This window comes from Dromiciops gliroides, chromosome 1, assembly GCF_019393635.1.
Source record: "Dromiciops gliroides isolate mDroGli1 chromosome 1, mDroGli1.pri, whole genome shotgun sequence".
Lineage (NCBI taxonomy): Eukaryota > Metazoa > Chordata > Mammalia > Microbiotheria > Microbiotheriidae > Dromiciops > Dromiciops gliroides.
The window spans coordinates 553,666,221-553,688,743 of record NC_057861.1 but is presented as its reverse complement, the minus strand read 5'-3'; the positions used below and the strand labels follow the sequence as shown (position 1 = coordinate 553,688,743).

At 39.7% G+C, this 22,523-nt stretch overlaps 1 protein-coding gene across 1 annotated transcript; it reads left to right on the top strand.

The window, feature by feature from the left end:
* The first annotated feature begins 703 nt into the window (after positions 1-703).
* LOC122734931 (zinc finger protein 2 homolog) lies at positions 704-15,486 on the top strand. The gene is made up of 6 exons (XM_043976117.1): positions 704-822; positions 3,837-4,340; positions 6,452-6,537; positions 10,787-10,913; positions 11,671-11,766; positions 13,296-15,486. The coding sequence occupies exons 2-6, from the start codon at positions 3,941-3,943 to the stop codon at positions 14,900-14,902; spliced, it is 2,316 nt and encodes a 771-aa protein (XP_043832052.1). The 5' UTR covers positions 704-822; positions 3,837-3,940; the 3' UTR covers positions 14,903-15,486.
* The last annotated feature ends 7,037 nt before the right edge of the window (positions 15,487-22,523 follow it).

Genomic DNA, 22,523 nt, shown 5'->3' with positions numbered 1-22,523 from the left:
GGTATATATGTATTTATATACAGCAATATATATGTTGCACATATATGAGTTATTTAGGTCTTATTTATATAATAATTATATTTAAACAAAGTTGTCATATTATTTATATAAACTGATATGTATACATCATTTATAAAACAGTTATTTAAAGATGTAAAATACTAAGTTATATATAGTAGAATATATCTAGATAAATCTAAATGTAATAATGTAGAAATTATACATTATATATGTCATATAAGTGTGTGTGCATATGTTATATCCATGTTTGATATATGTATACAATATAATTATATATCACAAAAATAAAATTTTAAAAACAAACAACAGAAAAACAGGGATAATAATGCTTTCATTCCCACATTAGAGCAGGAAGAGACCTTAGAGATCATCTAGTTTAAGTTAGTCATGAAGAAACTGAAGCTTAGCGGGGTAAAATAGTATTGCTAATTACGAGTGGGAAATAGGAGCTGAATCTGAACTAAAAATTCAAGCTAAACATTTTCAGACTCTGCTTGCCTGTACTTGAAAAGACTGCCGGAAAGGGACTGACCCGGGGCATTCTGGGAATCGTAGTTCTGCAAGCTCACGGATGCGCTACAGCGAGGTTGCGCGCGCATCAGGATCGCCATGACTGACAATCCCCTCAGAAGTGGCTCAGGTTTTGCTTCCGGTGCAGTCGGAGGGACAACCCCCCCCCCCCCCAAACAACAAGTTTTAGAGGTCCAAGCATCTCGCTCCCCGCAGGATTTTCGCCGTGGTTGGACCCAGCAGCTGCGGCTGTGGGAGGAACTGCAGTTCCTCGAGCTTATTGCGACACGGGTATGATGAGAAGGGAAAGTAGAAGATAAACATTTCTATGGCGCTTTCCGGTTTGCAATGCGCATTACATATCCCATTTGACCCCCGCAACAGCCCTGTGTGGTAGGTGCTGTTATCGAAACTGAGGCAAACGGGTTAAGTAACTTGCACAGGGTCACACTGCTAGTAAATGCCTGAATCAGGATTTAAATTCAGGTCTTCCTGATTCTCATCTATCCCCTGGTCAAAAGAGAAGAGGGAAGGAAAAGACGGGATATTTCCCCTGACCCAGATTTGGGGGTAGATTTTATTATGACCGTTGAATTTGATAGAAGTAGATTTGCTTGGCTTAGGGCTGGTGCCTTTTGGCAAGTATGCCTCGTATTGCTTGTTTCCTTGGAGATTTAATTAAGGCCTAGAATTTAACCTGAAATTTTCAGGTTTCTTTAGAGGATACATAGAGTGGGTTTGGAGGGCGTCATGTTACAGATGAGAAAACTGAGACCCAGAGGGGCCTAGGTTCAGAAATATGGTGTCTGAAGAAGGATTTGAACCCAGATTTTCCTGACCATGCCCAGTAGTCTGTCATGGAAACTTCCAGTGAATAAGTCCCATCTACCAGTACGGTTTGTTCTGCAATTTAAAGTTTTAGAGAGTTACCCAGAGCCCTGTCAGGGGAGATTAAAGGAAATTTGCCCATGGTCTTCCATCTTGCTTGTGTCAGAGGCTGAACTTTAACCTGGGTTTTCCTGATTGATTCCAAGGCCAGTTCTATTCCGCCTGCCAGATGTCTCTGTCTGGCACAAAGTAAGCACTTAATAAATCTTTATTGAATTGAATTGGTTTCAGTAGACTCATTGAAAATTGCCATACCATTTACTGACCTTAAAATGATAATCAAAAGAGTGATTCCATTTTTTTTCAAATAACCTTTTACTTAGGAACCACAAAACTTATTGTTTCTGGTAAAGGATACCAGCTTCTCCAGTAGTAGTGGTTTTTAAATTATTGTTAAGAACAGTGTCAAACATATGCCCTCGATCATGTGCGCAGTTATTGAGCAAAACATTTTATATTGGTTTAGTTGATTGTCTAGTAGAGGTTTGCAAGTTGATTCAAGCATCTTTTTTTGTTGTGTTATGTGTGTGTTGTGTGGCATGTCTGTTGCCAACCCCATTTATTCGAAGGACATTTTTGGAGTTTCCACTGTGTACAAGGCATTGTGCCATATGCTGTGGCAGATCCAAAGAAGAAAAACATAAAGTTTCTGTTCTAGTGGAGTTTACAGTCCAGGCAAAACATGTATTTTTTCAGCTGTGAGCTAGGCTAGTGTGTTGAGATGCAGAACCATTTGTCTAGCTATATATGTGTGTTTTTATATAGAGGCAACATGGTTATACTGTAAAGCAGTGGTGTCAGACTCAGAAAGAAGAAAGCCACACATTAACATCTGTTTCGTATTGTATTTTTATATATTTGTTTAAACAGTGCCCAAATACATTTTAATCTGGTTCCAGCAGTGAGGTGAGTTTGACACCTCTGATGTAAAGAACACTGCACTAGGAATCGTGAAATCTATGTCACGGTCCTAGTTCTGCTTACCTGTTACTATATAACTGAGTTTCCCTATATGAAAAGAGGGAGAGAAGCCTATCCTCCTCATCATCAGAACCAGAAACTGCTGACCAACTGCCATACACATGTAGATGGGCACAGGAGCCCCCAGACCATTGATTTTTGCTTCTAGCTCAGTCCTCCTGGCCATCATCTGGAGAGGCAGCTTCTGCAGAGAGAGGTCAACCAGCCTACCCAAATGCTACCTACAGAATAAGCCAGCTAGCCTAACTGAAGGAGCAAGGCATCCCAAGGTGAAGACATGTGCCAGGAGGTCAATGGACTACCATTACCTTAATCACCATCTCCCCTCAAACCCAGGTCATGGAAACTGAGTATATTTTGTCCCAGGGGACCAAATATAGCTTTTGGTCTAACTTCTCACTTCCTCAATATACTCAGTTTCCACAGTCTGAAATATCCCAAATCTTTCTTGCTTTGGAGATAGGCTAGGACAGTAATCAGCCATCATCCTGGGAAGCAACCCCTGTGGTGATACCGCCTGGTAATTGTTCCTGCAGTTTCTAAAACCACAGCTACTGAAGACCCAGAAAAGAAAGTTCTTGTGACCAGAGTCCTTGACACCATCACATAGTTCAGCATCTCAAACTGATAGGATTTTATCAGTGCAAATGACGTTTAAAAAGAAGCATTTACCATTGCTGTGCCACTGTACCTTAAGGACCACAGGACTCTTCCATGTAACTCACAGCTGAAATCTTCCATATATGTTATTTCCCCAGTAAAAATGTGAGCTAAAAAAAAAAATGGGGGCAGCTACGTGGCACAGTGGATAAAGCACCAGCCCTGGATTCAGAAGGACCTGAGTTCAAATCTGGTCTCAGACACTTGACACTTACTAGCTTGTGTGACCCTGGGCAAGTCACTTAACCCTCATTGCCCTGCAAAAACAAAAAAAAAAACAATAAAATTTGAGCTCCTTGAGAGGACAGAGTCTTTTACTCTTCTGTTTATATTTCCAGCACTTAGCATTATGCTTTGTACATTGTAAGCACTTGATAAATGTTTTTTAATTCATTCATTTCCATCCCTGTGCCTTTGCATTGACTGTTCCCAATACTTGAAATTCATTCCTCTTTCTTACCTCAACCTTCTCTTCTTTCAGGATGCCGCTCAGGCACTACCTTCTACTCAAAGCCTTTTCTGATCCCTCTAACTGCTAGTCCCCTCCCTCTCAAACTACCATGTACTTCACATACTTTTGTATTCTCTTTATATTCTCTTCTCTATATATAATTAGATAATGGAATTGTCTCCTCCATGAGGATATAAGCTCCATGCAAATAGGGATTGTTTTATTGATTATATTGTGCCTATAGTACCTGGCAAATAGAAGGAACTTACTAAGTACTTGTTGATTATTGTCCCCACTACTAACCATAATATATTTCTTTCCACAGTACTCCCCATGAATGTATGCAGATGTCCAGCCTGAATCTGAAGGGAATTGATTTCCTCTGGGAATGCAACTCTGAAGCCCAGTGTTTCTGTACTAGATAGAGAGATGCTGGCCCTGAATAAGATGACATCCAGCCCCCTGTCCTCCCATATTCTGGATGTTCATGAACAAGACAGGTTAATAAAAGGAGCTCCTAAGGAAGAGACTACCATTCTAAGAAGAGGGAAATTCAATCCTGAGGCTTCTCGCCGGAACTTCAGATGTTTTCCATACCCAGAGAAAACTGGACCCCGGGAGGCTGTGAACCAGCTCTGGGAACTCTGCCTTCAGTGGCTGAGGCCAGAAAGTCACACAAAGGAGCAGATCCTGGAGCTGCTGGTGCTGGAGCAATTCCTGACCATCTTGCCCAGTGAGATCAGGATTTGGGTGAAGTCACAGCACCCAGAGAACATTGAGGAGGTGGTCACCCTGGTGGAAGATTTGACCCAAATGCTTGAGGAGGAAGGTGAGAGTTACAGAGGGATGGAGGAAGAGAGCAAAGTCTCTTCAGGGTATGAGAAGAATAGAAAACCCAGAGAAAGGGCCCCTGGGAAAAATAATAATGAAAAAGGGAAGATTGGTCAGGATGAGAAAGGAGGTGACATATCCTCTCTGGAGACAGTGAAGAAGAACCTTTTAAATACCACTATTGTTTCTGTGTCTTATGTCATCCAGCCCACTCCATTCCTTGTCGTTTTACTTATGCAAAATATGTGGTCATTTAATAAGAGCCTTCTTCATGGGTTGTTCTTAGGAGGGAGAAGGTATCAGAAGCAGTCAAAATATTCCTTCTTCCTATAAAACTCTCACAAGGGTTTCTTCTTAGGAACTGTGGCAACCCATCCCTAAATCAATACCTGAGCAATGAGCTCAATAATACTATTCTTCCTGTACAATATGTTTTCATTCCATAAGGCCCTTATGAGATAAATAAGGCAGATATAACTATTCCTAGTTTTACATATAAGAAAATTAATGGGGCAGCTAGGTGGCACAGTGGATAAAGCACTGGCCTTGGATTCAGGAAGACCTGAGTTCAAATCTGGCCTCAGACACTTGACACTTAACTAGCTGTGTGACCTTGGGCAAGTCACTTAACCCCAATTGCCTCACCAAAAAACCCCAAAAAACAACAACAAAAAGAAAATTAATGTATAGTGTTGTGGAAATTTATTTTGATTTGGGGACCCTACCTTTGGGCTGAGATTAGAAAGCCTTAGGCCCTCAGGGTCTCTTCTGTGTGGGAGGTGCTGGTTCCCCCCTCCACGCTTCAGCTGAGCCAAAAAGTCCCGGGAGCTGTACAAGACACAAGGTCAGACAGCTGGGGGGGAAAAGTCCCCAGCTCCCTCCGCCCTGAGCAGAGCTATCCGAGAGATCCTGGGCTTGTCCAGGCCGGGCTCTGATGTAGCCTGTGCTGAGGCACGTGAGGCTGGAGCACACACACCCCCACCCCCCACCAGCCACAGCTCTGGCTAGCAGATTAACTTGGTCTGTGGGGGTGCAGGAAGCCCCGAGATTTGAGTGGAGAGAAGAAAAGGTATATATAGACCTGGGAGTTAGACTCAGGGGGGGCGGCTGACGAGATTAGAAAGGTTGGAGCGTGGCAGACTAGAGACGGGGCTACAAGGACGCAGGAGAAGACGAGAAGGACTAGGAGCAGGGAAAAGAGAGGCCGAAGGGCAGACTGACGGAGCAGACAGACAGACAGAAGGTCGGTGAGAGAAACACAGGGGTTCAGTGGTGGCAGTAAGGAGAGGAAAGTTAGAAGCAAGGGGATTTACAAAGTGAAAGGGGCTCAGAGTTAGAATAAAGGACCTGAGTGCCCTAAGGCAAGAGGTGGCTAAGGCCCTTATTATATTAAAAAAGTTCCAGGCGCAGCAGGTGGGAAAGAGACACAGTGGAAAGAGACGCACCGCAGTGCAGTCAGGTTGTGCATTTTATTTCCCTGTATTCTTAATTTTAAATAGTATCTCATAAATAAACTCTGCTTTGATTATTTAGTTAAGAGGCTTCTTAATCCTTTGCTTATCAATTTTGGGAGTGGAGCAGTGTGGTAGAACTTTATAAACGGCCCATATTAAATTAATAGCAATCAGATAGCCAAATAGTCAAAAGTCCCCAGATTAGTCCCCACAAATTAGCCCTAGTCATCAAAAATATTTCTACAGTGTGATCAGTTGACTTGTTCAGGGTCATATAGCTAGAGAGTAGGTAAGCTTGGTTTTGGTCCTGCTTTCCAAAATCCCATCCTCCTACAGACTACATTTTTCTGGCTGATCAATACAAGATACTAACTTTATTATGAAGCCATTTTATGTAAGGAAATTGGTAAATTTGTTCATCCCACATTCTGTATAATTGAGAGTTGTCATTAAATATAGAGGATTCCGTGGCAAAGAAATTGTATTGAAGACAGAATTGTGAAATCATCTGTGTGTCGGCTCCTAAGCAAAATTCTGTCCCTGGAAACCTGCTGTGACCACAGGTCCAAAGTCAGGGTTCCAAGTGATATTGCCATTCTCTCTTAATTTTTCAAAGGTTGTGTCAGTTCTTATTCCTGTCCTTTTTTCTTCCCAGCTCCAAGTTCTCAAGATCCTACTCTTCTCCAAGAAGGAAGCATAGAGAAGGAAAAGTCTGCTGGGTTCCCAGTAGCCAGACTTCAAGTGAGTTGAAGTGTCCTTTCTTTTCCCTAAAATACCTTCTTGGTTCTCAGTGTAATAAAAGCTAGCATTTATATAGCATCTACTGTGTGCCAGGCACTATGCCAAGCACTTACAAATATTATCTCATTTGATAATCACAGAAAAGTGGGAAGTAGGTGCTGTCATTATCCCTTTTTTTACTGAGACAAATAGAGGTTAAGTGACTTGCCCAAGTAAATTGTATGAGGCCAATTTTTTTTTTTTTAGTGAGGCAATTGGGGTTAAATGACTTACCCAGGGTCACACAGTTAGTAAGTGTTAAGTGTCTGAGGTCGGATTTGAACTCAGGTACTCCTGACTCCAGGGCTGGTGCTCTATCCACCGCACCACCTAGCTGCCCCATGAGGCCAAATTTTAACTAAAGTCTTCCTGATTCTATGCCCAGTGCTCTATGGACTGTACCACCCAAGTACCTGAAATATACACATTTTTATTTGATTCCTCATTTTCATCTGTTAAAAGTACAACAGAGGGGGCAGCTAGATGGCGCAGTGGTAAAGCACCGGCCCTGGATTCAGGAGTACCTGAGTTCAAATCCGGCCTCAGACACTTGACACTTACTAGCTGTGTGACCCTGGGCAAGTCACTTAACCCTCGTTGCCCTGCAAAAAACAAAACAAAAACAAACAAACAAACAAAAAAAACCAAAAGTACAACAGAGGCAGCTAAGTGGCACAGTGGATAAAGCACCGGCCCTGGATTCAGGAGGACCTGAGTTCAAATCTGGTCTCAGACACTTGTCACTTACTAGCTGTGTGACCCTGGGCAAGTCATTTAACTCTCATTGCCCCGCCAAAACAACAACAACAACAACAAAAAAAAAAACAAAGTACAACAGTATACTTTCTAAATATTATTGATGCCCTTTAAAGAAAACCTCTCCCTTCTATGCCCTCCTGCTCCAAATAGAATAATTTTTTAAACTCCTGAAACTAAGTATGCATAATACCACAAAACAAATTATCACACTGGCCATGTTCAAATATGTATGTCTGATTCTGGATTTTAAATCTGTCACCTCTCTGGCAGTAGGTGGGTTGTATAATTCATTTTCAGTCCTCTGTACTCATGTTTTATCATTGCATTAATCATAATTCTAAAGTCTCTTTAAGTTGTTTCTCTATAGTGTCATTTTGTACAATTATTCTCCTAGTTCACCTCACTGCACTCTACATTGAATCATAGACGTCTTCCTAATTTCTTCTGAAACGGTTCATTTTGTCATTTCTCATGGCAATATAATATTATTACATGGGGGGGGGCGCGGCTAACGAGCCACCATATTTTCTTCATTACCTCATTGGTGGGCACCCCCCCCAAGTTTGCACTTTTTCACTACTATAAAAGAGCTGTAATGAACATTTCTTTAGATATGGGTCTTTTTCCTCTTTATTTAATTTCCTTAGGGTATAGATCTAGTAGTGGTATAAGTGGATCAAAGTTTGGTAATTTTGATATGCTTTAATAACTTTGATGAACTTAAGATACAGTTTGATAACTTTTGGGACATCGTTTCAAATTGCTTTCCAGAATGACCACAGAATGGCTCTACCAGCGATGTATTAGTGTGCCTGCTTTCTCATAGCCTCTCCAATATTTATCATTTTTGCCAATTTTATGGATGTAAAGTAGAACCTCAGAATTGTTTTAATTTGCATTTTTCTAACTATTAATGATATGAAGCATCTTTTCACCTGGTTAATGATAGTTTGGATTTCTTCCTTTTTAAACTGCCTGTTCATATATTTTGACCATTTGTTTATAATGGTATTTCCCAGTGCCTCTTAGATTTATAAATTTGAATTGATTCTTTATGTATCTTGGATATGAGACCTTTATCAGAGAAAATTACTTCACAGTTTTTTTCTTACCTGCTTTTTCTTCTAATTTTATATTTGTGCTATAATTTTTTACCTCATATAATCAAAATTGTCCATTTCATTTTCTGTGATTCTCCTTATCACTTGTTTAGTGATTATTCCTATACAGATCTGAAAAGTGATTTCTTCCATACTCCTCTAAAATTTGCTTATGTGATAAAATAATGGAATTTGGCAGATGCCCAGGGGTCCCACCTGATTTAGTATTGTTTGAGAAACCCACTAAGTACCTACTTGTGATGATTAGATACAGGCCACACCTGGCCTGCCCTGAGTGAAGTATACTGCTAAAGTCAGCAGGGGGACCACTCTCTCAGCCATCCAGCTTGAAGGACCTCCCTTTTGGGGGAGGGAGAGAAAATGTAGAAAAGAGACCGCTGAGGCTGGGAGCTCCTTTTCCTTTTGGTGAGCTTCCGAGAGCTGACAAGAGAGGGGCTGCACAGCTGACTTCCATAGAGACTACGGACCCCAGGTGGTGAGTTAATAGAAATGAAGCCAGCTCTTGTGAACTAGCTGAGCTGGAAGCAAGCTTGGGGATTGAGTCAGTCTTTGGACCTAGAGGTCCCTCATTTTCTGAACCCCAATATTATGGCAAGCTACAGTTAATAAGTGTCAAGTGTCTGAGGCCAGATTTGAACTCAGGTCCTCCTGAATCCAGGGCTGATGCTTTATCCACTGTGCCACCTAGCTGCCCCCAAATCTCTGTCTCCAGAGAATCTATATTCTAATATTTATTTATTTATTTAATTTTTGCAGGGCAATGAGGGTTAAGTAACTTGCCCAGGCTCACAGAGCTAGTAAGTGTCAAATGTCTGAGGCTGGATTTGAACTCAGGCCCTCCTGAATCCAGGGCTGCTGCTTTATCCACTGCACCACCTAACTGCCCTCTGGCCCAGATGTTTTTGAGGCAGTTGGGTTTAAGTGATTTGCCCAGGGTCACACCGCTAATAAGTATCCAAGGTGAGATTTGAACTCGGGTCCTCTTGACTTCAGGACTAGTGCTCTATCCACTGTACTACCTTGCTGCATATACACATATATACACATATACACTCAAACACATATGTGCAAGTCCATACTATGCTTATTTCCATTTTATTTATGGAGAGATTTGGACAATAATTACACAGATTGAGAAAGCGTATATAGATGGTTTGCAATTTGCATTGTTGTTAGGGAGTGTGATCATTGAAATCACAGGTGCATAAGAGTTTGAAGTATGGTAAACTCCTGTAGTAACATTAAAAAGTAGGAGTAGGGGGGCAGCTAGATGGCGCAGTGGTTAAAGCACTGGCCCTGGATTCAGGAGTACCTGAGTTCAAATCCGGCCTCAGACACTTGACACTTACTAGCTGTGTGACCCTGGGCAAGTCACTTAACCCCCATTGCCTACAAAAACCAAACAAACAAAAAAGTAGGAATAGGATGCAAGTCTTATAAAGGAAGGGAGTAGAGTAGAAAAATGGAGAGCCCCATGCTTAAGTAATCTAATAAACTCAGATTTGTTTTTTAGTGATGATAGCTTGATGTTAGCATTTTGGAGAGACTAATACAACTTTATATCATTTACAGAGAATGAAGGCAAGTGGAGAAAGAGTAATAGGTCAATGGCTTAGACCTAGTACTCAGGGAAAAAAGGCAGAATGACTTTCCCATTCTCTCTGGGGTAGTGGGATAAATTGAGGTTCTTCCAAGAGAAAAGCATTGGAAACAGTAGTAGGGTTAGGGAGAGCCAGGCTTCCCCTGAGGTAGTGAAGATAAGGTTCAGTGTTGAAAGTGTATTTTACCCCTTTTAGACTCGGAATTCCATAAGCACAGTGGAAGGGTATATTAGTAAAGAATGTGGAAGAGACCCTATATTTATTATTTATATCAGGTGATCTAACTAGATCAAGAGTTTGGGTGAAAATTTTTTTAAAAGTACAGGCTATATCTCATTCTTCTTCTTTTTTTTTTTTTTTGGTGAAGCAATTGGGGTTAAGTGACTTGCCCAGACAGCTAGTAAGTGTTAAGTGTCTGAGGCCAGACTTGACCTCAGGTACTCCTGACTCCAGGGCTGGTGCTTTACCACTTCGCCATCTAGCTGTCCCTTCATTCTTTTTTTAAATTTACCACCAAGTCTGACAAAAATGATGTACATGTTGAAATAATAGCAATACCTAACATTTATATAGTTCTTCAGTCAACAAATGATTTGGGGTTCTTTTGTGTCCTGAATAATGGTAGCATCACCCTCTGTATAATTCATTCATTTTCCCAGTGCTACCAACCTCCTGAGCTAAGACTAAGAACCTAGTCTCAGGAAAGTGCAAATGTATTTGATGTTTCAGGAATCAGTGACGTTCAAAGATGTGGATCCAGACTTCACTTGGGAAGAGTGGGCTCAACTGGCTCCTGTTCATCAAGACCTCTACAAGGAAGTGCTTCTGGAGAACTATAGAAATCTGGTTTTTCTTGGTAAATCTTCTCCATTTGACTCAGAATCTTTATTTAAGGGTGTTTTATGTCCTACTTCTCTAAAGAATGTAGAATATGGGGCAGTTAGGTGGCACAGTGGATGAAGCACCAGCCCTGGATTCAGGAGACCCTGAGTTCAAATTCGGGCTCAGACACTTGACACTAGCTGTGTGACCCTGGGCAAGTCACTTAACCCTCATTGCCCTGCTTTAAAAAAAATTTTTTTTAATTCTATAAAATAAAAAAAATTAAAAAGAATGTGGAATATAAGAAGGATTTATCTGAGTTTTGTCTTAAGTTTCAAAACTGGAGATTCTTAATCCCCTTTTGATCTATTTGATTTTTTTCAGCTCTATGTTCCATGGAGTAAAAAATCTTTGCCTTATAGAACTAAAAATGAGGCAATGTCATTACCTTATTGCTATTCCTGATACTGCCATTTTCCCATCCTTTGCTTCCCTGTGTTTAGGATTTTTTCCAAGGTCCCAGTGCAAGCACCTCTGAAAGTAGGGTACTTGTGGCCTTCTAGCAGAAAGGGCAAATGATCTAAGTACCTTTCTGAACCTAAACCAATTTCATGATCTATCCTCTATACATTATGGAAACACAATACCAAATACCATCAGAAGTTATTTGAACTATTCTAGGCCTTCTTAGCTTAGTCTCTTTTCTGACTATGATGAACTTTAAATTGTATTCTGCAATAACTCTTTTCCCTCAGAATAAATATCCATCTAACTTTTCTTCCCCTTGGCAGGGCTTTCAGTTCCCAAACCAGATGTGATCTCCCAGTTGGAACGTGGGGAAATGCCGTGGATGCTGGAGAGTGAAGCCCCAAGAGCCATCTGTCCATGTGAGTTATGAAAAAGGAACAGATGGATATTTACTACAAGCAGTCACTAAGAAAGTCAGGGAGAAAACATCTTTGAAATTTTGATCCAAGAAGCTCTTTTCTAAATGTTTCAGGACAGTGGGAAAGGATTGAGACTAACTGGTTTGATGCCTATATATTTTTGTTGTCATCTTTGTTGTGTGTCTATTGTCTCTGTTTACTCAATTCCCATTCCCTTCTTAATTTCCTTGGATCTAGCTTCAGTTCTCAATACTTGGTCGAAACTGTTTTTATAAGTCATCTGTGATTTTTTAAAAATTAATTTATTTTTGTTGCTGAGGATTAAGTGACTTACCCAGGGTCACACAGCTAGTAAGTGTTAAGTGTCTGAGGCCGGATTTGAACTCAGGTCCTCCTGAATCCAGGGCTGGTGCTCTATCCACCGCGCCACCTAGCTGCCCCTGTGATTTCTTTTACTTAAATGTAGGGGTATTTTCATGGGATTCATATTCAATCTCTCTTGTTCATTTGATGGTGATGAGCAAAATCACAGAATACCAGAGTAGAAAGGGACCCATACACCCTCTAATCCAACACATACTTGAAAAAGAAGGGAGCTAGCTGGCAAAGTGTATACAATACTGGGCCTGGAGTCAGGAAGACCTCAATTCAAACCTAGCCTCAGATACTTTATAGCTATGTGATCCTGAGAAAATCACTTAATCTCTGTTTAACTCTTTTTCCTCATTTGTAAAAATAGAGATAATAATAATACCTAACCTCCCAGGGTTGTTATGAGGATCAAACAAGTATTGATAATATTAATGCTATAATAAGATAAAGTAGAAAGGGCCAGTCATGAAATAAGGAGATTTTGAATTTATGTTGTATCCTACTTCCACCTGTGTCTTCTATTTGATATTTTGTCAGAATTTCCTTTGTTAAGCCCATGTCTTTGTTTTTCCTTTCTTCTTCTAAGCCTCATCATAAATTCCAAGCTTGTACTGAATAGTACAGATGAGGATAACGCATAGCAATTTTAATTTTCTAAAGCTCTTTTTTTTGGGGGGGGGGGCGGGAAGACAGTGCAATGAGGGTTAAGTGATTTTCCCAGGGTCACACAGCTAGTGTCAGGTATGTGAGGCCGGATTTGAACTCGGGTACTCCTGAATCCAGGGCCAGTGCTTTATCCACTGTGCCAACTAGCTGCCCCCAAGCTCTTTCTTTTGAAGTACATAATACAAAATCTATACTCACAGTAGTGGGAAAGAGCTCTAAGGTCAGCTTGGGAGACTTGTATTAAGTCCCAGCTTGTTGGCTTATTGGCCAGGTGACTATCACTTAACCTCTTTGAACCTTGATTTACTCATCTAAAAAATACTGCTAATTTTATTGGTATTACTGCTATCATACTTGTAAGAAATGTGTTTTATCAACCATAGTACATATATAGAAATATGACTTATTTCAGAATAGACATTTTTTCCCCTTCTTATTCCAATAACAATTTTCTTCTAGTAGAGGAGACATTTTTTTTCCATTTATTTCAGATTTTGATGCTGAGCCTGAAGCAAAGGAGCTACTTCCAAAGTTGGAAACTTCTGTAGAAAAAGTATCTCATAGAACAGTAATGGAAAGACCAATAAGACATAGCTCCTGGAACTCCAAATTAGGAGAAGCCTTTAAATTTCAAGGCCCATTAGTGAGGGAGCAGAGCCAACAAGAGAATCATTTAAAACAAGTATTGTTCACACATGAGGAAACTCTAAGTAAGGAAGAAACTTCTGAAAGTAATGAGTTTGGGAAACACTTCAGTCTGAGATCAGTCCTGATTACACAACAGAAAGTTCCCATAGTAAATGGTGTCTATAAATATAATATGCATGAAAAGTGTTTCAAAGATGAACTAACTAAATGCCCAAGAATCTACACAGGACAAAAACCTTTTACATATAATGAATTTAAGAAAACCTTCAGACATATTTCACAGTTGAAACTTCACTATACCCATCATTCTGGAGAGAAATCCTATAAATGTAATGAATGTGGGAAAGCCTTCACCAAATGGGCAAATCTTACTCGACATCAGAGAATTCATTCTGGAGAGAAACCTTATAAATGTGATGAATGTGGGAAAGCTTTTACACAAAGGACACACCTTACACAGCATCAGCTTACTCATATTGGAGAGAAACCGTTTAAATGTAATCAATGTGGAAAAGCCTTTTTCCAAAGGACACACCTTACTCAACATCAGCATACTCATATTGAAGAGAAACCATTTAAGTGTAATGAATGTGGGAAAGCCTACAGTTACATTTCACAACTTAATCTTCATCAAAGAATTCATTCTGGAGAGAAATCCTATAAATGTAATGAATGTGGAAAAGCCTTTACCAAATGGGCAAATCTTACTCGACATCAGAGAATTCATTCTGGAGAGAAACCCTATAAATGTAATGAATGTGAGAAAGCCTTCTCACAGAGAGCACACCTTACTCAGCATCAACTTATTCATATTGGAGAAAAACCATTTAAGTGTAATGAATGTGAGAAAGCTTTCAGCCAGGTTTCACAGCTTAATCTTCATCAAAGAATTCATTCTGGAGAAAAACCTTATAAATGCAACGAATGTGGAAAAGCCTTCACACAACGGACAATTCTTACTCAACATCAGAAAATTCATTCTGGCGAGAAACCCTTTAAATGTAATGAGTGTGGAAAAGCCTTTACTAAGCGGTCAAACCTTACTCAACATCAGCATACACATATTGGAGAGAAACCATTTAAGTGCAATGAATGTGAGAAAGCCTATAGTTATATTTTACAGCTTAATATTCATCAAAGAATTCATTCTGGAGAGAAACCCTATAAATGTAATGAATGTGGGAAAGCCTTCACCAAAAGAGTGATCCTTACCCAACATCAGAAAATTCACTCTGGAGAGAAACCCTATAAGTGTAATGAATGTTGTAAAGCTTTTACCAAGCAAGCAAATCTTACTCGACATCAGAGAATTCATTCTGGAGAGAAACCTTATAAATGTAATGACTGTGGCAAAAGCTTTACTCAAAAACCAAACCTTACTCAACATCAAAAAATTCATACTGGAGATAAGGGCATTGTACATGGTAGATGTGTAATCGATGTTTGTTGAATTGAAGCAAATTAAAATATTTTGCTGAAATCTAAGTAGCTTACATCTATAGCATCACCCTGATCTGCAAGTCGATAGTAAAAAAAAGAAAAGAAAAGAAAAAATTTTAATCTGGCATGACCTGTTTGTGATGAAGATATTTTCATTTTAAATAATGCTTTTTTTTTCAAACCATTCACAAAACATTCCCTAATGATGTTTTCTAGAATTTTGCCAACAATAGAAGTCAGACTTGATAGTTTCTAGACTTTGACCTTTCACCTTTTAAAAACAGTTTTTAAAAATATGGTCTGTTTATGTTTTTTGTCTTTATATCACTGTGATTTCTAGGGGAAAAAAGAATTTCTTGAGATTGGATATTCCCTTGAGAAAAACAATTAAGCACAAATATCCAATACAGTGACTGCTTCTGACAATATAAACAGTATTCTGCCCTGGTAGTTCCCACCTCTCTGCTGTGAAAAAAGAGGCATGTTGCATCATTTGTTCTCCCATTATCTGTTCTCTTTCATTTGTTCAAGGTTCATATTCCTTTTAGTGATTTTTAAAAACATTTGTGTTGTTCTTTTGGTCTTCATCTTAACCTTTCTAAAAATTTGCATGTTTGCCTTCCTTCTGTCCTGATTCTTCTCACATTCTTCAAAATCTTTCAAATTTCATTGATGTGGCTCAGTCAAATCTGTCAGTTCTTTTCATATTCTAGGATGTCATTCATCTGTATCTGGTGACTTGAACCTGTTGAGGGTAACCAGATGTTTATCCTCACTTAACCAGTTTTGTTCTATCCTTCCCAGTCCAAAGATCATTCTTCAGGAAGAAGGGACACAAAGTAAGAACCCAAACCTTATCTGTTACAATCGGCCCTTCATGTAAAGGTACAATCCTTTCTTTTCTTCCTTTGCCCCTAACGTAGCTAAAATAATACTTTTTTGTTTTCCTTAGCTCCAGCCTCAGCTGAAGCCCCAAACTGCCAACCTTAGCTCATTCTTTGCATTATCATTCCTGACATAGTTCTTATAGGATTATGCTACAATTTTATATTCAACTTCCATTACTTGACCTTACTTTCATCATTTATATATGTCTTTATTAAGGCTTTCCATTGATGTGTTCCTTATTCATCCATTTAAGCCTCTTTACCCTTTCCTCAGATTCTTATTCTCAAGAGCACTAACTTTCCCTTTAGTGTATTAGGAAATCAAGTACTATGTATTCTTTCTCTGAATTTTACAAATCTTTTCTCCTGAAATGTAAAATATACATCAGACTGACGTCTCGCTTTCATTTCCATTACAAACTCCTAGATGGAGTGGTCACTCCCAAGGTTCCTGTCATTTCTTTTGTTGCTTCCTGTACTTTTTGAAGGATGGATTGAACGTGAAAATAAGTTATAAATTTGTTGGCTTTTGTCAGAGAATACCAGCAGATGTTCAGTTCCCTGGCATTATTGTATTCTGATAACAGATTGTAAATTTTTCCTTATCTAATTTCTCTCTCTACTGTTATAGTATACATACACCCTTACTTCAGTGGACTTATGATCTCAGTGATACAGATATTCACCTGAGTGATGTAGATTACAACTAATCCATGCCTGCCCATCCTATGGGATTTTTGTCCACACATTCCAACAAGTTTGCCATAGTTTAGCATGCTGGGGGAGGGGGGGTCTTCCTTAAGCTCTCTTGATATCTCAACTATAACAATGGAGTTAGTGGCCTATCGATTGTCTTTTGTTCTTTCTGCATAACGAGACTATCTTTTTAGATGATCTAGTCCTTTGACAACATCCCTCACACTGCTTCTGCATTTGTAATGTGCCTGCTTGTGTCCACCATCTATTCACCATTTGGGCAATCCTTAATTTTAGTTCTTTGCAGACTGTAATGATCCATTACTCACAGCCATAAAATATCACCAGAAGAATATTGGTTTTAAAAAGTTGAGTGTTGGGGGCAGCTAGGTAGCACAGTAGATAAAGCACCGGCCCTGGATTCAGGAGTACCTGAGTTCAAATCCGGCCTCAGACACTTACTAGCTGTGTGACCTTGGGCAAGTCACTTAACCCCCATTGCCCCGCCAAAAAAAAAAAAAAGTTGAGTGTTTTTCCATTGAAAAAGCTTCAGTTTCCCAGCAGCAATCCAACTTTAAAATACTTTATATTTATACTTTAAAATGTCTTTACCTTAATTGATCATGTTCAAGTGCTCACTGCCATTTTTCTCCCCTCAGGATCTTGGATTTCTTTAACAGTATGTTTTCTTAATATATAATCACCCAAGGGGGCAGCTAGGTGGTGCAGTGGATAGAGCACTGGCCCTGGATTCAGGACTACTTGAGTTCAAATCCAACCTCCGACACTTGACACTTACTAGCTGTGTGACCTTGGGCAAGTCACTTAACCCTCATTGCCCAACCAAAAAAAAGCAAAAAAACAAAAGAAAATATATAATCACCCACTTTTAAAATCTTTTTTGTTCCTTTTAGATAAGGCATACCTTTTCAGAGACAAATTTTATGCCATCCCTCTGACTTTGTGAGCTTTATAAGGCAAAATTGTCTCAGTGTATTAACTTATGTGTGTATACACACATACATATATATATATATATACACACACATACATATATATATATACACACACACACACATATATATGGGTTTTGTTACTGACACTCTGTTGTCATTGCTGGCTCAAATATTTTTCCCATTATTTTTACTAATTCTGCTTTTCTTCCTCCTATATAGTACCTGCTTGCTGCTTTCTTTGATACTAGATTTGTCCAAACTATGTGGGTGGTTTTCTCCATTTCTTTTCAGTTTAAATAGTCTTTTGTATTTGATAAGCAGGTAAATGTGTTTTTACTAGTCCTTTTTAGAAGTAGCTTGGTGGTGTAGTACATAGAATGGTGGACTTGGAGTTAGAAAGACTTGAGTTCAGTTATTGTCTCAGATGTACTAGCTGTGTGACCATATGAAAGTTGTTTAGCTGATCTATGTCAATTTGCTCATCTGTAAAATAAGAAGGTTGGAATTAATGTACTCTGAAGTCCCTTCCAGCTATAAATCTATGTATGATCTTTGCCAAGAATTTATCATTCTTATATTTTTAGCCACAGTCTGGCTATCTAAAGTCTTATTAAATGCATCTGAGCTTTTCAGTTTCCAGATCTACTTTTCTCTTTTAAGTGATGCAGTATGTGCTTTTTTCCAATACTTTCAGCTAAAATTCATGCAAATTGCTTTCAAAAACAAAACATAACAAAAAAAACCCATAAAAATACAGAGGTTATATAGAAGTCTTGCCACTTTAAGGATAGTTGGATCACTCTGACCTATGGTAGCTGCTGATCTACTCAGTATTCCAAATTATAGTACAAAGTCTAGTGTCCCATAAAATGATAATCCATCACCATAAACATATATACAATGCAATGTGACCACTTCATCACAGTGAGACTAGAGTATATGATATAGATAAGAGATAGGGGCTAGGAGTTTTAAAATGAAATGTAATTATTTTTTCTACCCATATCAGTTCCTACATTTGGCAGCAAAAGCCTTTCCAAATGGATGATTATTTGGCAACCCGACATCTGTACAACACATACATCTTTGGACTTCAGTTTCCTCAGCTATAAAGGGAAGAGGTTTTATTTTGGTTTTGTGGGGCAATGAGGGTTAAGTGACTTGCCCAGGGTCACACAGCTAGTAAGTTCTAAGTGTCTGTGACTGGATTTGAACTCAGGTCATCCTGAATCCAGGGCCAGTGCTTTATCTACTGTACCACCTAGCTGCTCCCTGTACAACACATATCAAAAAAGAGGTTTATTAGAGGATGTTCTGTACAAATAGCCAAGGCCTTGGGAAAAGTAGCAGGGTGCTGCAGTTATCCAGGTATACATAGAGATTGGGGTGATGATAGAGCTCTTCAAAGATAGCTTCACAGCTTTCCTTTTTTTTTGTTCAGGGAAAGCTTCATCTCTGATATGTTAGGGATATTCCTACCTTTTGTTTTTGTTTTTGTTTTTTGTTTTTTTTTGTAGGCAATGGGGGTTAAGTGACTTGCCCAGGGTCACACAGCTAGTAAGTGTCAAGTGTCTGAGGCCGGATTTGAACCCAGGTACTCCTGAATCCAGGGCCGGTGCTTTAACCACTGCGCCATCTAGCTGCCCCCTTATTCCTACCTTTTAAAGGGTTTCAGGATGTTGGTTGATAGAGAAGAAAGTGTTATCTTCCCTTTTTGGGAATTTTGGATCTTTGATTATAATAATTGGTTGAGGGGGATGAAAATACAGGACTGGAGTGCTTCCCAATTTATTCAAGATTAGTGAGCAAGGGGAATTTGGAAGAACTTGCCTATGATTTTGTGTGCTGTAACAGTTAAAATTAAGGTAAATTGAAGCACAAAGTTCTAAGCATGATCAAAACAAGACACGCATTTCCCAATAAATAGAATCTCTGCTTCCTCAACAAATCCCAAATGAGGGAGATAACATAGTTTGGGGGAGTATAGAACAAAGAACAGGACTTCATTAGTGGGGAACAAGTTATTGGTTAAAGGAGCCTGACATCATGAATGGTGAGATCAGTATGATTGGTTACAGAGCTGAGGCATGGGAGACATAATGATTAGTTGGAAATTGGGAATGAGGATCTAGCAACAACCTCCCTCCCACCTGTGACTAAAATGTTCATTGTTTGAGTCCACCTGCAAGATTAGACGTAGTGAACCAGAATTCTTTGTTTAGCAAACCAGAGGTCCTTAAAGGATGGCTTAGTGGTATAAAGATACTAGACCAGACTCCCTGGTGTCCATCCACATCCCACAAGGATAACAGATTTCCTTTAGGTAAGAATAGAATAGTGATTAGTGGAAGAACTGGATTTCTAAACTTAACTCATTACAGGGCAGCTGAATTTCTGAACTGTTGAAAAACAGAACCATATCTTAGGTAGTCAGAGGACAAAATCAATTAACTATAAATAGGATCAATTCAAAGATCTGATCATTTCAGCACTATGGAGCTATTTGGGCCGAGGTGACTATGAAGTAATTGAAGAAATAGGGAGTTCTTTCTTGGCTGGTTTTAGGAATGAAAACAAAAGGCAAGAAGTAATTAATATTACATAGGCATACAAGGTAATAGCCATTTAATGTGGGTATGAGTATTCCAAAGCAGTTTTGCCTCTAAATTCCCTGGTCATGGCCAGGGTGGTGGCCTTTAGTTCTTTTAGGTGAGGTTTGAATACATGCTGAATGGAAGTACTTACAGCTTTTCCCCTTGGGATTGTACATATGATTGATGTTGCAGATTTTATAGAGGAAGGAGATCAAACTTCTAAAACACAAAAATCCTAACTGGGGAGAAGAGCCTTGGTGATCAATGTAATTATGTGTAAATGTGAATTGATTGCACTCATGTATTCTCTATTTAGAAAGAAGTCCTTGGCTATGTACTCTAAAAAGTCACTGACCCTCAGACCTCAGCAGAGAGCTACATGTAAGGGGAACTGCATAAGGCATCAAGGGAGAAAAGGACTTCCAGGGCTTTGCCAATCACCTTTCTTCCCACCAGAGACTATGCCCTGATGGTTTCATTCCCTTCATCTTCACAACTTCTACTCAAGAGCCCCATTATCCTGACTGGTGACTAACCTGGCCCATTTTTTAGGAAAGCTCTAATCATGCTTTACTCTCTACTTGCTGGCCTGTCTCCACACACAGCCTCATCAACATTCTTGGGGCAGCTTGGTGATGCAGTGGTTAGAACACTGGTCATGGAATCAAGAGGACCTGAGTTGAACTCACACCTCAAACACTTACTAGCTATGTGACCCTTGGTAAGTCACTTAACCCCAATTGCCTTAAACATCCAAGACCATCTCCAGTCGTCCTAATGTATATCTTGCCACTGGACCCAGGTGGCTCTGGAGGAGAGAGGAGGCTGGTGACCTTGCACAGCCCTGCCTCACTTAAATCCAATTCACTGAAAGTCATGGCATCACTCCAATGTCATGGTCCTTTTCAAGAATGAAGGACAAACAACAACATCAACCTTTGTAAGAAGGTTGCCCTGTGCTATCCCCTCCCATCCCCACCATTTTCCTCACCATCTTCAGTTCTGGAACCATGATCAAATAGACTTTGCCATTGTTCCTGAATAGTGTATGTCAATATACTCCCCTATTGCCACACCATCTTTTGTAACTTTCAGTGCCAAAGTACCCCTCTCTGGTCACCTATTAGAATGGAAGATCTTTATGGGCAGGAACTGTTTTGGTTGTGTATTTGTATCTCCAACATTCCACACAGTGCTTGCCACATAGTAAATACATGTATTCATGGATAGAGAAAAATAGGCAAGCCTTACATGGTTCACTGGCAAATTTTGTAAGTCATTTCTCAAAAAAAGGGGGGGGGGTGGAGACAGCTAGGTGGCTCAGTTGATAAAGCACTGGCCCTGGATTCAGGAGGACCTGAGTTCAAATCCAGCCCCAGACACTTAACACTAGCTGTGTGACCCTGGGCAAGTCACTTAACCCTCATTGCCCTGCAAAAAAAAATGTCATTCCTCCCACCACTTCTCCAACTATTGGTTGGTTCATGGAAGTAAGTTACTTCCTATCAGTTTTTATAATAGCAAATAAGATGGGGATGTAAGAGCACAAGATTTGTAGAAGGTAGACTATCCTGCTAACTATGTCAGTTGTAAGGGGACATATATGACCTGTCTTGATTATGTCAATATTTGGCCGGCAGACCCTTGGATACAGAAGAAAAGGGGACCCATGACAGCTTGGTAGTAAATAGGTTTTATTTGGGTTATCTGGGGAAGCTCACTCACAAGAGGGCAGCAGTGAGGGGCTGCAGGACAAAGCAAAATGGATCCCCACACCAACCCCAGGTTGGGCCAGGTATTACATAGAAATAGAACAAAGAAGGCATTGTGCCACGGATGGCCCAGGGTCATGTGCAAGTTCTCCAGTGAGATAGTTGGAGCTTCTTTGGCTGTTTATATTTACTCAGGGTAGTTTTCATTCTCTGGGGTCATGTTCCCAGGCTCTGGCTTCCACCATACACTCTACCCCTTACGACCTGCTCATACAATCTTAAGGGCAGTGTCTTCCACAAGGTTCCCAGAATGGTACACAAGCAGTTTTGTTAACATGGAGAACAAAAAGGAGCCTACCAATGAGTAACATTGGAGACACAATTCACAACAGCAATAAAAGCACAAGTCAGGAAACAACATGACTAATAAAAACATTGACTCCCCTAGGGAGGAAGAATCAATGGCATTTGGTGATTGGTGGGAGAATTGGATTTCTAAACTTATTACAGCTAGCTGAATTTCTGAACTACTTCAGAGAAAAAAGACATTTGGCTTGGGTAATTTTACAATACATTGAGGAAGTGATACAGAATAGAAATCGATTGCAAAATGGAATCAGAATAATTTGATTTTCTCAATTTCCCCCTTTTTGTCAGTGGGACACCTGTCACAATATTCCCTGGCTGCTTAGTGTAAGAACAAGATCAACCAATTACAATGCAAGCCATAGTAAGACTATCTAAAGCCATTGACTAATTGTAGAGAGGAAATTCACATGACATCAA

Coding starts and splice junctions, on each gene's coding strand:
- LOC122734931 (XM_043976117.1), top strand. CDS start 3,941: ATGCTGGCCCTGAATAAGATGACATCCAGCCCCCTGTCCTCCCATATT. Junction 4,341..6,451: donor CCAAATGCTTGAGGAGGAAG/GTGAGAGTTACA, acceptor TTTTCTTCCCAG/CTCCAAGTTCTCAAGATCCT. Junction 11,767..13,295: donor CCCAAGAGCCATCTGTCCAT/GTGAGTTATGAA, acceptor CATTTATTTCAG/ATTTTGATGCTGAGCCTGAA.